This window comes from Thamnophis sirtalis, unplaced genomic scaffold (genome assembly GCF_051295495.1).
Source record: "Thamnophis sirtalis isolate CommonGarterSnake01/CBP01778 unplaced genomic scaffold, rThaSir2_p1.2 scaffold_2, whole genome shotgun sequence".
Lineage (NCBI taxonomy): Eukaryota > Metazoa > Chordata > Lepidosauria > Squamata > Natricidae > Thamnophis > Thamnophis sirtalis.
In genome coordinates, this window is record NW_028261382.1 from 23,859,868 (window position 1) to 23,873,560 (window position 13,693).

The 13,693-nt window shown below is 42.1% G+C and overlaps 1 protein-coding gene across 2 annotated transcripts in view; it reads left to right on the forward strand.

Moving 5' to 3' along the window:
• Positions 1 to 1,176: 1,176 nt before the first annotated feature.
• Positions 1,177 to 13,693, forward strand: part of TUBGCP4 (tubulin gamma complex component 4) — a 36,014-nt gene continuing 23,497 nt past the window's right edge. The window contains exons 1-4 of one of the 2 annotated variants that reach the window (XM_087704449.1): positions 1,177 to 1,402; positions 1,499 to 1,660; positions 1,738 to 1,842; positions 2,111 to 2,164. In XM_087704449.1, coding sequence (XP_087560575.1) covers positions 1,334 to 1,402; positions 1,499 to 1,660; positions 1,738 to 1,842; positions 2,111 to 2,164 — 390 coding nt within the window. In that variant the 5' untranslated portion in view covers positions 1,177 to 1,333. The remainder of the gene's footprint in view (positions 1,403 to 1,498; positions 1,661 to 1,737; positions 1,843 to 2,110; positions 2,165 to 13,693) is intronic. The other variant, XM_087704448.1, reaches the window with a different exon arrangement.

Genomic DNA, 13,693 nt, shown 5'->3' on the forward strand with positions numbered 1-13,693 from the left:
CATGAGTGACTGAAGGCTTCCTAACCCAGAAACAGATGTATCCAGGGCACTAGATGAAGCTGTTCCAAGTCATTCTTAGCTAAACCTGCCGCCTGCTCTTTGAGAAGCACTTGTGAATCCAAAAAGACCCCAGTATGTACAGTCTCTAGTGGGAGAGAGGACATGGAAAGTCTCCAGGATCAGGAGCCCTACAGTCACATAGTCTTGGCAGGATTGAGTTCTCCCCAGGCAGACTTGCACAGCTTCCCAGCACTGGTACAGCATTGCGACATCACTTGAACAGTAACAGGGTTGAGAAGTCTGATGGATTATCAGCATCCTCCTGATACTGAACCAATGACCTTACCCAAACTGACCAATGACCTCACCCAGCAATTTTGTGTAGGCTTTGAAAAGGCCAAGCGAAAGTGTTGAGCTGTGAGATACCATAGGTTTGACTTTCCCCCTCTCAACCAACTGAACTAATCACAGAAAAAGGAGAAAAGTTGGGGATCACTATTCTAGAGGAATTGTCCAATCGCATTCTCACTAACCTTTTCTAAAATGGGAAGGTTGGATTATACTTGTTTTATCCTGTCAACTTTTGAGGTAGTCCAGGTCAGGAAACAGACGCCACAAGAAAGTAAAACTCAAGATTTCCTATTACCACCTATCCTGTCTAATAATCAAAACCAAAGATCACAAATTCATTTTTTCATGTTTACACAAGTTCATCACCAATTAATGTGGCTAATGACTTTATTTAAAAAAGAGCAATATTATGCAGTCTTAGAGAGGTTGAAATGTATTTATATTTATTGCTGCTATGAAAAATATCAGAAGCCACTTCTTTGTATATTTTTTCTTTCTTTTCTATTTTTCCTTTTTGTTGCACTTTTAGACCTTTTTTGTTCCTTGTTTTATATTAGTTCATGTTAGTTTTTATCTTGCTTAAAAATGTTCACAAAAGTTACATTGAAGAAATATAAAACTGTATATGCTGCGCCCAATAGAGCCGCCTTCTCGCACTTCTCCGCCTGGCCACACTGAGCTCCGCCCCTCCCCCCCCCCCGGCAAGCGGCGTCGGCGCAGGCAAAACCCCAACGAAGCAGCTCTGACAGGACGGCCGGAGGGAGGGGCTGCAGCTCCTAAAGAGGCAGCCGAGCTAAGTGCCTGAAGGACCCCATCCGTCACCAGGACTCCAGGCGACTGAGCGGGCGGCGGGCGGGGCTTCGGCCGGTCTCTTCGGTAGACGACGGGCTTCGCAGGGGCCGACTCTGCCCCGAGGAGCCCGGGGGCGTCGTTGGGGCGCCTGCGAAGAGGGGCTGAGGCCCAGTCCCCACGCGGGGCTGCCATGATCCACGAGCTGCTGCTGGCGCTGCGCGGCTACCCGGGCGGCCTCTTTGTGGGCGGCGGCCTGCAGGTGGGCGAGGCGGCGGGGCGAAGGCGGCTGGGGGGGGGCTCCCTCCCTCCGCGGGTCCGGCCCAGCGCCCTTCCTCCTCCTCCTCCTCCTCCGCAGGTCTCCCCGGAGCCTCCGCCGTTCCTGCACCCGAGCGAGGCCGCCCTCCTGGCCCGCGTCTGCCGCCTGGGCGCGCTCTACGTCCGCCTGCACGAGTTCATCGAGCAGTTCGCCGAGCACGCCCTGCCGCCGCCGCTTCCGCCGCCCGCCGCCCCGCCGCAGGTGCGCCCTTCCCGGGGAGGGATGGCGGGCCGCGGGCGCCCTGCGGGGAGTCACCGCCTCGCTTTGCCTCTTTGCAGGAGCTGCTGGCCTCTCCGCCCGGGATCTACCTGCGCGCCTTCTGCACCGGCCTGGACGCCGTGCTGCAGCCCTACCGGCAGGCGCTGTTGGGCCTGGAGCAGGAGGTGAGGGACGTGTGGAGGGTGTGCATGGTGGAGGAAGACCCCCAACCCGAATGGAGATAGTACAAGTTTTGACAACAAGCTAGTTTGTCCTGGCAAGGTACCCACTCCGAGCTTGCATTTTCTGACAGGATAGGACCTTATCTGGAATAAGGTAGTGCAGGATGTGTAAAATACAGCAGAAGACTACATCCTGACAGTCTCCCCCCCCCCACCCAAAAAAAAAAGCTGTGTCATGAATGCTCACACTTTGTCTCTTCGTTTTGGGCAGTTTCTGGCTGATCCTCATCTTACCATCTCATACGTCAACTATTCTCTGGACCAGGTGAGTATTGTCAAAGAAGTCATTTCTCATCTGCCCTTTGAGGAGACTTCCCCAGATGCAACAAGAGCAGAGTTTAGATTTGCAGAGATTAAATTGGCTTTGTTTTTTTAAAGCCCAAACTCCACCCAATAGATCCAACTGAGAACCTGCCTGAAATGGAGGACCAAAAATGTATGCTACTAATTACAGTAGTTTAGGGTATTATTGAGAAGAAGTCCTTGAAAAGAGGGGTGCAGGGCTGAATTGTTCTTTTGCAGCCAATCTTTGAAGCTGCATTTGAGGGTAGGGATTATGGAGGCTTTTTCATTTCATGCCCTTTCATCTCATCTTTCTTTTAGATTAGATGAAAAATACAGGCAGTTCTCATTGAATGACTTTTCATTCAGCAACCAAATTGAAGATGGTATTGAATGAGGGGGGTCTTTAAGTGTGTCCTGGTAGGTGCAGCCATTACAACATCCCCCTGCTCATGTAATTGCAATTCTGGGCACTTGGCAACCAGCTCACTATTATGAGACCCCAGCATCCAACAATCACATGATCATTTGCGATCTGTGATGTGACCATGTGGGATTTGCCTAACAGCAGCAACTGAGACAGCTGTAACCACCATCTTAAAGTAGTATGGACACATGATGGCTCACTTTTTGACCATGTCACTTAGCAATAAAGGATGGTAACTGTAATAATAATAATAATTACAGTTTTATCCTTCTTTTCCTTCTCTTGCTACACAGTTAATACTCTGCTTCCTGTCATCCTCAACAACAGTAATCTTGTGAAGTGGGTCTGGCTGAGAGTGAGTCACTGGCCCAAAGTTCCCCAATTGGCATTCATGCCTTATGGAGACCTAAAACTCACCATTTCCTGGTTTCAGGGCCAGTACCTGAACCACTCCATCAGAACTGAGTCTCTTAGATGTTCAGTCTTCTTAGATGGGTTGTTTCTTCTTGTGCAAATCAATTCCGGTTCCAACTTTGCATTTCTTCAAAGAACTGGACTTTGACAAAATGCTAACTATTTCCCGTCCTAATTTTTTTTAACTGATTCACTTGGGCAAAGAAGGACTTAGTCACAGGCAAACTCTCTACTTCTGAATCACTGATAACTGTAGGGGCTCTAGGCAAGTCCATAAATACAAGCCTCAGCAATAAAGATAGAATGTTTGAAGAAACCTTGGATCTCACTGAAGTATATGAAAATCTCCTAAGTGATATAATGCTGTACACATAAAATATTAGTGGGATGCAGTAGTCTAAATTCAAAAGGTTTCAAGCTTAAAACACTAGTTTCAAATTCAGACCAGAGTTTAACTCAAGAAAAAGTGGTAGAAACGGTATAGATAAAGAAAAAAAGTCAAAGATGCAGTTTTCAGTCTTTATAGCAGTTACCTATACATTCTGAACCAATAGTGGTCCAATCTTGGAAATCTTCATTCTTACTATTTTTCCAAATATGCCCAAAAGGATCTTATTATCTATTACCATCAACTCCCTATTAATGTCCCACTCTTTCATATCTTTCGAGTAACAAGATTGGATTTGAAAATAGGATCATCATTCCAATTCTATCCCTTGCTATTTTAGCTCTTCCCTGGATGTTAATCTCCCTTCTTTGTCTATTATATTTTTATAGGTGACCTGTTAATAAGATTTGGATGCAGCGTTAGCTTCTAATGTTGATAGCCAAATTGGAATCTTGCTGTAAATTTTCCTCTTGAATTTATTCCATATTTCTAATAATGCCTGTCTTATAAAGTGTCTCTGAAAATATTGATGTGGTACCTGTTTCCCGTACCACAAGAATGTGTGCCATTTTAAATGTAAGTCATGGTCCTTTAGTGTTTGCAGTCTATTATTTTTTAGTTCTATCCATTATTTTATCAAGATAAGCATAGTTGCTTGGTAATAAAATTCCCACTCTGGTATACCAAATCGTCCTCTTTCTTTTACATCTTGCAGAAGTTTAAATTTAATCCTTGGTTTCTTACCTTGCCAAATGTATTCTGATGTCATTTTATTCAATTTCCCAAAATACTTGTTATCTAATTTTATGAGAATATTTTGGAACAAAAATAATAATTTCGGTAGAATATTCATCTTGATTACCGCTATTCTTCCCATGAAAGAGAGTCTCAAATTTTTCCACCTCTCCAAATCCTCCTTTACATAATTTATTAACTTAACATAGTTATCCTCTTTGATTGATGTACACATTCCCGTTATATGGATTCCTAAATATTTCATTTTTTTCTCAATCTGAATATTTATTCCCTTGGCCAATTCCTCCTCCTGCTTCTCCATCAGATTTTTAACTATCATTTTAGTTTTAGTTTTGTTAATTTTCAGTCCGGCTACTTTCCTGTAATCTAGTACCTCCATCAGTCTCAAACTCGACTTTAATGGTTCTTCAAGAATAAAAACTAAATCGTCTGCAACTGCTTGCAATTTGTATACTTTTCCTAATTTCCATACCTTTAATTTTAGTTTCTTTCCGTATTATCCTTGGTAATACTTCTAAAGACATTTATATTGTCTTTATTGGGGATAGAGGACACTCTTGCCTCGTACCTTTCTGTATTTTAAACTTTTTTGTCAACTCTCCATTTACTATTACTTTAGCTTCTTGGTTAGCGTATTCGCCTGAAATATATTTTAAAATTTATCACCAAATTCCATATATTTCAATTGCTGTAGCATAAATTCCCAATTAACGTTATCAAAAGCTTTTTGCATATCTAAAATAACAATGCCACCTGTGTTCCACTACTATTTTTGGCAATTCTGCTTTCTCAGGATATTGTAGTATTTTCCTTTCTGCTTGGCAGTGGGTCTTCTTGTATAATTTCTCATAAAATTTCTAGGCTATCTTTTTCTTCTCCTCATTTTCGTAACATATATTCCCTTCATCATCTTGTAATTTGTTAATCCATCTCTTCTCCGTTTGTTTTTTAAATTTAATAAGCTTGTTAGTATTCTCAAAAATATTTTGGTTTATCTTTTTTATCTGCTGCGCCAGGTCCTTTTCAAATAGATTCAATTTATGTCTAATTAAGTTCATTTGTTCTTTTATATTTCTCTCTTGCAGCTTACCTTGTAGTTTCTCCTCCAGTCTTTTGTATTCTTTTTCCAAAGAATTCTCTCTTTGCTTTTTTAATTTATTTTCTTTTGCTATATAAGATATGGAAATTCCCCTCATGTATACCTTCGCTGTAGCCATATAAATTTTGTAGAGATGTATTATCTTTCCTGTTTTCTTTAAAGAAGAGATGCAATTCTCATCCCAGAGCGCATGGTATGGATGGCCTGCCGAGGGGAACGAGCACAGTGGGAGGAGGGGGGGACCTGTGGAGACGGGGGGGGGATTGGCCGGAGCATTGCGGTCATGACTGGGAGGGACAGGTATTGCGGGAGCTACAGGGCTAGCCATTACCGGGGAAGGAGGGTTCGCTACGTCACAGCGATCCCTTGTTCTGGCCCTGTAAGCTCATCTCTAGGACCAGGTGACAAGGGAAGTCAAGGCCCTGGTCTCAGGTTGCTGCTGCTAAATGCCAGGTTTGTGGTTCATAAAGCCCCCCTCGTCCGGGACTTAATATTAGACGAGGGGGCAGACCTGGCATGTATTACTGAAACCTGGCTGGGCCATGAGGAAGGAGTCCCCCTCTCAGAAATGTGCCTAGAAGGGTTTCAGGTGCTTCACCAACCACAACACCAGCAAAGGGGTGGGGGAGTGGCAATTATTATCCAGGAATCATTAGCTCCTCGCAGGATCCTTGCTCCGGAGACTGTCGGGTGTGAGTCCATCTTTGTGAAGTTGGACCTGGGGGGTCAAGTGGGGTTGTTTCTGACGTACCTACCTCCCAGCTGCGTCACAACAGCCCTGCCTGCGCTCCTAGAGTCAGTAGCCGGACTGGTGGTTGAGTTCCCCAGACTTATAGTACTGGGGGACTTCAACCTGCCATCTCTTGGCGAACGCTCTGATGAGCCCAGGAGTTCATGGCTTCCATGGCAATCATGGACTTGACCCAGGTAATTCAGGGTCCGACTCATATGGCGGGACACACACTCGACCTTGTGTTTCTCTCGGGACAGTGGAGACGTGATCTGGAATTAAAGGGGATAGAGATCTTGCCCTTGTCATGGTCAGATCACTTCCTGTTGAGGCTGGATTTTCGGAAGCTACTCCCCCACTGCAGGGAGGTGGAGCCGATTAAATGGTTCCGCCCCAGGCGCCTGATGGACCCATTGGGATTTCAGACAGAGCTTGGTGAGATACCGGACTCCCTTGCCCACAATCCGACTGAGTCCTTGGTCGCTGCCTGGAACATAGCGGCGGCTGAGGCACTGGATCGGATTGCGCCTTTGCGGCCTCTCCGCGGCAGTGGATTCAGGAGAGCACCTTGGTAATCCGAGGACCTCCGGGAGATGAAGCGCCAAAAGAGACGCCTAAAGCGACACTGGAGGGCTAGTAACTCCGATCCGACCGAACACTACTAAGAGCCTACATTAGGACTTATCTAGTGGCAATACGGGCGGCAAAATGTGCTCATTTTTCCACTCTTATTGCGTCCGCAGAATCTCGCCCGGCTGCCCTGTTTAGGATAACCCGCTCCCTTCTGAAAGGGAACCCTTACAGGGAAGAGCTAAGGAATTTGTCCAGTTTCTGTCGGACAAAGTCACTCAGATTTGGACGGACCCATTTGGACAGGGCCAGTAGAGATGCCGAGGGAGGGTCTTGATCAAATTTTGTGGAGCGAGTTCCAGCTTGCCACTCCTGAGGAAGTGGACAAGGCCATGGGAGTGATGAGTGCTGCCACCTGTTTGCTGGACCCATGCCCCTCCTGGTTGGTCTCGACCAGCAGGCAGGTGACACAAGGCTGGATCCAGAGGATTGTAAACACCTCTCTTCAGGAGGGATCTTTCCCGCAGCCTTTGAAAGAGGCGGTGGTGAGACCCCTCCTTAAGAAGCCTCTGGACCCAGCTGTCCTTAAAAACTATCGTCCAGTCTCCAACCCCCCTTTTGTAGGGAAGGTTGTTGAGAAGGTGGTGGCCTTTCAACTCCGACGGACCTTGGATGAAACCGATTATCTGGATCCCTTTCAGTCTGGTTTCAGGCCTGGTTACTGCACCGAAACCGCGTTGGTCGCGCTGACCGATGATCTCTGGCAAGCCAGGGATAGAGGACATTCCTCTATCCTGGTACTCCTTGACCTCTCAGCGGCCTTCGATACCATTGACCATGGTATCCTTCTGCGACGGCTAGAAGAGGTGGGAGTGGGAGGCACCGTCTTGCGGTGGGTCTCCTCTTAGCTCTCTGGCAGGTCGCAGTCGGTGTTGGTTGGAGGACAGCGGTTGACCCCTAGGCCCCTTAAATACAGGGTGCCACAGGGCTCGGTCCTGTCCCCCCTCCTATTTAATATCTACATGAAGCCGCTGGGTGAGATCATTTGCCGGCACGGGATTAAATACTATCAGTATGTGGACGATACCCAGTTGTATCTGTCCACCCCGTGCCAACTCAGTGAAGCGGTGGAAGTGATGTGCCAGTGCCTGGAAGCTGTTAGGGTCTGGATGGGAATGAACAAGCTTGCACTCAACTCTGACAAGACCGAGTGGCTATTGATGTTGCCCCCCAAGGATAGTCCAGATATTCCATCCCTAAACCTGGGGGGTGAAATTTTACACCCCTCAGAGAAGGGCCCGCAACTTGGGTGTCCTCCTGGACCCACAGCTGACATTAGAACATCATTTGTCAGCTGTGACCAGGGGAGCTTTTGCCCAGGTTCGCCTGGTGCACCAGTTGCGGCCCTGCCTGGACGGAGGGGGGGGGCACTTCAAATGGTCACTCATGCCCTCGTCACCTCGAGACTCAACTACTGCAACGCGCTCTACATGGGGCTGCCCCTGAAAAGCGTTCGGAGACTACAACTGGTCCAGAATGCAGCCACGTGAGCGATACTGGGTGTACCTAGATATACCCATGTTACACCCATCCTCCGCAAGCTGCACTGGCTCCCGATCGGTCTCCGAACACGTTTTATTCTAGCTTTTTTCCCTTGCCAAATAAACTTAAAAACTATTTTATTTAAATCTTGAAAAAAATCCTTACCCAATCTGATTGGGATTGTCTGAAATTAAATAAAATTCTAGGTAAAATGTTCATTTTAATTGTAGAAATTCTTCCCATCATTGATAGATGCAAATTCTCCCATTTCATCAGATCAGTTGCTATTTGTTGTTTTAGTCTAGTATAGTTGTCCTCCTTAAGAGTGCTGCATCTAGGCGATAAGTATATCCCCAAATATTTAACCTTACTTGTAATTTGAATCTGCAAAGTTTCTGACAACTCTTCCTTTTGTGTTGCTGGCATATTCTTTGTCATAATCTTTGTTTTGTCTTTGTTTATTTTCAAGCCTGCTACTTTTCCATATTCCTCTATTCTTTCTAGCAGTTTAGGTGCTATTTCTAGTGGATCTTCAAGAATAAAAACTAGATCATCTGCAAATGCTTTCTAGCTTATATTCTTCTTTCTTAATTTTCATTTCTCTTATTTCTTCTTCTTCTCTGATCTTTCTGTTTAAGACCTCTAATGTTAAGACAAAGAGTAGTGGTAATAATTGGCAACCTTGTCTCGTACCTCTCTTTATTTCAATAGGATCTGTTAATTCTTCATTTACCATTATCTTTGCTGCTTGTCTCTGATATATCATTCGTATGGTTTGAGTAAATTTCTTACCAAAGTTCATCTGCTCCAGTTGTAAAAACATAAATTGCCAATTCACATTTTCAAAAGCCTTCTGCGCATCGAGAAACATCAAAGCCATTTGTTTTTGGGGGTGAGCCTCATAGTATTCCAAAGTATTCAGAATCATTCTCATATTATCTTTAATTTGTCTCTTAGGTAAGAAGCCATTTTGATCTGAGTGGATGAAGCCATTTAAATATTTTTTAAGTCTCTCAGCTAGTATAGATGCAAATAGCTTATAGTCTGAATTTAATAAGGAAATTGGTCTATAATTCTTAATTTGTGTTAGGTCGGTCTCTTCCTTGGGTAGCAATGTAATATACGCTTCTGACCATGACTTTGGTATTTTGCTCTCAAACATCATTTCATTCATGACTTGTAGGAGTGGGAGAATCAATGTTTCTTCAAATGTTCTGTAAAATTCCACAGGTAGTCCATCCGGTCCTGGGGCTTTCCCATTGTTTTGTTTTTTAAGTGCATCTGTTAGCTCCATCATTGTTATTTTACTTTCTAGCATTGTTCTAATTTCATCTGATATCTGGGGAAGATTGGCATCCTGTAAGTACTTTTTGACTCCTCCCCCCTCCACCTTCTCTTGTTCGTAGATCTTAGCATAGTAGTCTTGTATAATATATTTTTTCTCAATATTTCCATACTGAATTTGTCCTTGTTCATCTCTTAATTGGAATATTTTCTTTGTTTCTCTTTTTTCAGCTTATATGCCAACCACCTGCCTGGTTTATTTGCATTTTCAAAATAGTTCTGTTTAGCACCTCTAATTTTTTGTGCCAGTTCTTCCTTTTCCAGTAGGTCCATTTTATGTTTGATTATGTCCATTTTTATCTTGACATCTTTTTTTTGTGGCGATCTCTGTAGTCTCTTTCAAGTATTTTGTAATCATTATCTAAAGCTTTATGCATTTGTCTTTTCTTTAGGTTTCTCTTTCTTGTGCAGTCTATTATCAGACCTCTAGTAACAGCCTTCATTGTGTCCCAAAGATTCTGCATTGATGTATCTTCTTTCCTATTTTCTTTAAAAAAAAAAAGGACTAACTCTTTTTCCATTTTTTGTACAAAGTCTTTTTCTTTCAATATAGTATTATTTAATGTCCATCTGGATCTTGCCCTTTGGCCTTTCCATTTAATTGAAATTGGGTTGTGGTCCGCCCAGGTGCTTGCTCCAGTCTCAATTCCTTGTACATTGCAGTTCAACTCTGCGGAAGCCCATATCATATCTAGAAAATGGTGAATGTCTATTTGAATAGAAAGTGTATTGTTCTTTTTTGACATTTCTTTCTCTCTATATATCTTTTAGATTTACTTCATCTATCATCCTAAAGAAAGATTTCGGCAGCAACTTTCTATTTAACTTTTTTATTTTGTGTGTTTTATAGTCCATATTTTGGTTCACGATGCCATTCAAGTCTCCCATCATACAAATATCACCATAGTCTAAGTCCAAAATTCTTTTATGTAACTTTTTATAGAATTCGTCTTGTTTTTCATTGGGGGCATAAATTCCAATTAGGAGTGTTTTTTTAGTATCCATAATTTCCACCATCAGAATTCTTCCCTCTTCATCTGCATAAATTAATTTTGCTGGAATATTGCCTTTAATATAGAAGATCACTCCTCTTTTCTTGCAATTTGCCAGTGTTGAAAACATTTTCCCAAGCTTTGGTTGAATTAGTAGATGTTCATATCTCTTTTGGATATGTACTTCTTGTAGGCAAATTATGTCAAGTTTTAACTTCTCTAATTTATGGAATGTTTTCTTTCTTTTAGTTACCGAATTAAGTCCATTAATGTTAATTGTAATCATTTTTCTTTCTTCCATGTTTATACTTTATATACAGGGTTTATAGTTCTTGGAGATCTGGATTCTCGTTTTTCTCTACAGCTTACATCCCCCACTGCATCTTCTTCTTTCTCAATTCCACCTACAGCTCCTTCTAGTTTTTCAATCGCAGTTGTAGGTGACTCCAGTAGTTGTGCCACAAAGTCATCTTTCCCAGTTTTCTCAAACATTTCTCTAAAATATTCTGCATAAAAAGCTTCTGCCTTCTCAATTGTATCTATCCTGTGTCTTTGTCCTTGCCATGTACATAGTAGACCTTCCGGTATGAGCCATCTGTAATTAACATCTTTTTTAATCAGAACTTTGGTCAGGAATTGGTATTCTCTTCTCCTCTCTCTCACCTCTCTCGGGATTTGTTTGAGAACTACAATCTCCTTGCCTTTGTATTCTAATTTTGTATCTCATTTTCTGTAAAATTTGTAATTTGGTTGTTTTCTTAGTGAATCTTACATGCACTTCCCTTGGAAGAGCATTTCTCATTGCATATCTTGTATGTACTCAAAAAGATTTGTCTATCATATCTATCATCTTATTTTGGGATATCTCTAATACATCTATCAGGATCTTGGATATTATCTGAACTAAGTTCTCTCCTTTTTCCTTTTTAAGATTTTTGAAATCTTAAGAAAAATTCAGACCTATCCATCTCCCATCTTAGTATTCCACTACTCTCTCTTTCAACGTCGCTTAGTCTGCTCTCTAGCTTCTCGGTTTTCTTCTACTCCTCTTTTTTGTTGTGCTAATGAGCTGTATGCAATTCCCAGTTTGGGATATTCAAACAGTTATTTTTGTTTTTATTATATGGACTTTGTGTTTGATTAGTTTGGAAGTCAAGAATTGGTAAGGTCTTCGCATTTCTCTGGCCCTTCTTGATATTTGCTATAGGACTATTAGTTGCTTCCTCCATATTCTATCGGTTCATCTCTCGTTCTATATAGTATTTCATCTCAGATTGATTTCTTCACCAATCTAACATGTATTTCCTTTGGTAGATTATGTCTCCTTACATAATTTGTAGGTTTCGTCTATATCGGCCAGCATCACTCCTTTCTCGATTCAAAGTGCTTTCACTAATAATTCTGCCATGATTTCTGGTAAGTCTTCTCCTCTTTCCTCTCTTACATTCTAAAAGCATAGATAATGAGCTGATTTTTCAGATTCTAGAAATGCAACCATATTTTCCAGCTTCCTATTAGCCTGAATTAATTTTTCATTAATTTCATCCACTTTTTTTCTTCTTTCTCCATCCTCACTTCCATTTCTTGTAATTTTTGCTCATTTTTTATAATTTGTTGTTGAAAGAATTCAAATTTCTCATCCATTGACTGCATCTTCCCCTTTAGTTCTCCTGTATCATTTCTTGCTTCTCCAATCTCTTTTCTCAGTTCCTCATGATTTCGTTTCATCACCTCTTGCATACCTTGTAGATCTTTAAACGAATTTTACCTCTCCCTCTGAACCATTTCCTCCATCGATTGTTGGCCTGATTGACTCAGGGTTACCCCTGTCAATTCAGTACCTTGTTTTCTCCCTGTTCCTATCTTCGTTAAGTTCATAACACTTATCATTTTTAATAATCTCCTCACAAAATCATCTTTTATCAAGTTCTCCCACTTTTTCTTCCCACCAATGTAGACTTCCACCTCTCCAGCTGTTGTTGGCTATTAATATTCTATTTAGTTATCATATATAGATAATTATAAAACATAAACAATTATCTCTTATATGAGGCTATAGCAGGTATATCAGGGTTAAATATCACAAATATAGGTCACTATTGGAAACAACAATAAAACCTGTATCAATCATGCTCTTTCTATTTCATTAATTACTACAGCTATAATATTATTGATATTCTTAATAATCTTAATATTTCTAGTGATAATGTTTACTGCTAATATTGATATTAGTACTTAATACTTGGTACTTAGTAAGCATATTATATACGTAGAATCATTTGGTAGTCATTCACATTTCTCACGGTATTGTTGCCAACAGGTTCACCTTGGATCTGTTATAAGAAGTCTCTCTGTGTTGCTTAGATGTTTTTTTTTTTTTAGTCAATTAATAATAGCAATTCAAAATGCCAATATACTGTATTTTTCGGAGTATAAGACACACCTTTTTCCCTCAAAAAAAGAGGCTGAAAATCTGGGTTCATCTTATACAACCAAATACAGCAGGTTTTGCCTCCCAAAACCCTGCCCCTTCACCAAAATGGCCATGCACACCCTTATGGAGACTTTCAGAGAGCTCCTGGGGGCTGGGAAGGGCAGAAATGAGCGAAAAATGGGCCACCCCAGCCCACAGCAGCACTCTATAAGCCTCCATAAGGCTATGCATGCAATTTTTTTTTACAAAAAACGGGCCCGTTTTCATGAAAAATGGTCCCATTTTCATGAAAAATGGGGCTGTTTTTTGCTTGTTTTGCCCCCCCCCTCCGGAGCACTCTGCAAGTCTCCCCCCCACAGCTATGCATGACTTTTTTTTAAAAAAAAGGACCCGTTTTCATGAAAAATGGGCCATTTTTGAGAGGTTTGCAGAGTGCAAAAACTTTTTCCCCCTTTTGGAAAGCTCTTTAACTGATTGATGAGAATTACATTGATCAGGTGCTGTGTCAGCAGAAACACCTACCTATCTACTGTATTTCTCTCTCTATTTCTCTCTCTCTATCCCTATACCTATCTACCTACCTACACACATTCTCTCTCCCTACCTAGTGTATTTCTCTACCTCTTTATTTCTCTCTCTATCCCTTTATCTACCTACCTACCTAACTACTCTCTCTCTCTCCCTACCTATCTACTGTATTTCTCTCTCTATTTCTCTCTCTCTCTATCCCTCTACCTACCAACCTCCCTACACACACACTATATTTCTCTCTCTCTCTCTCTCTCTCTCTCTCTCTCTCTCTCCCTCCCTCCCTCC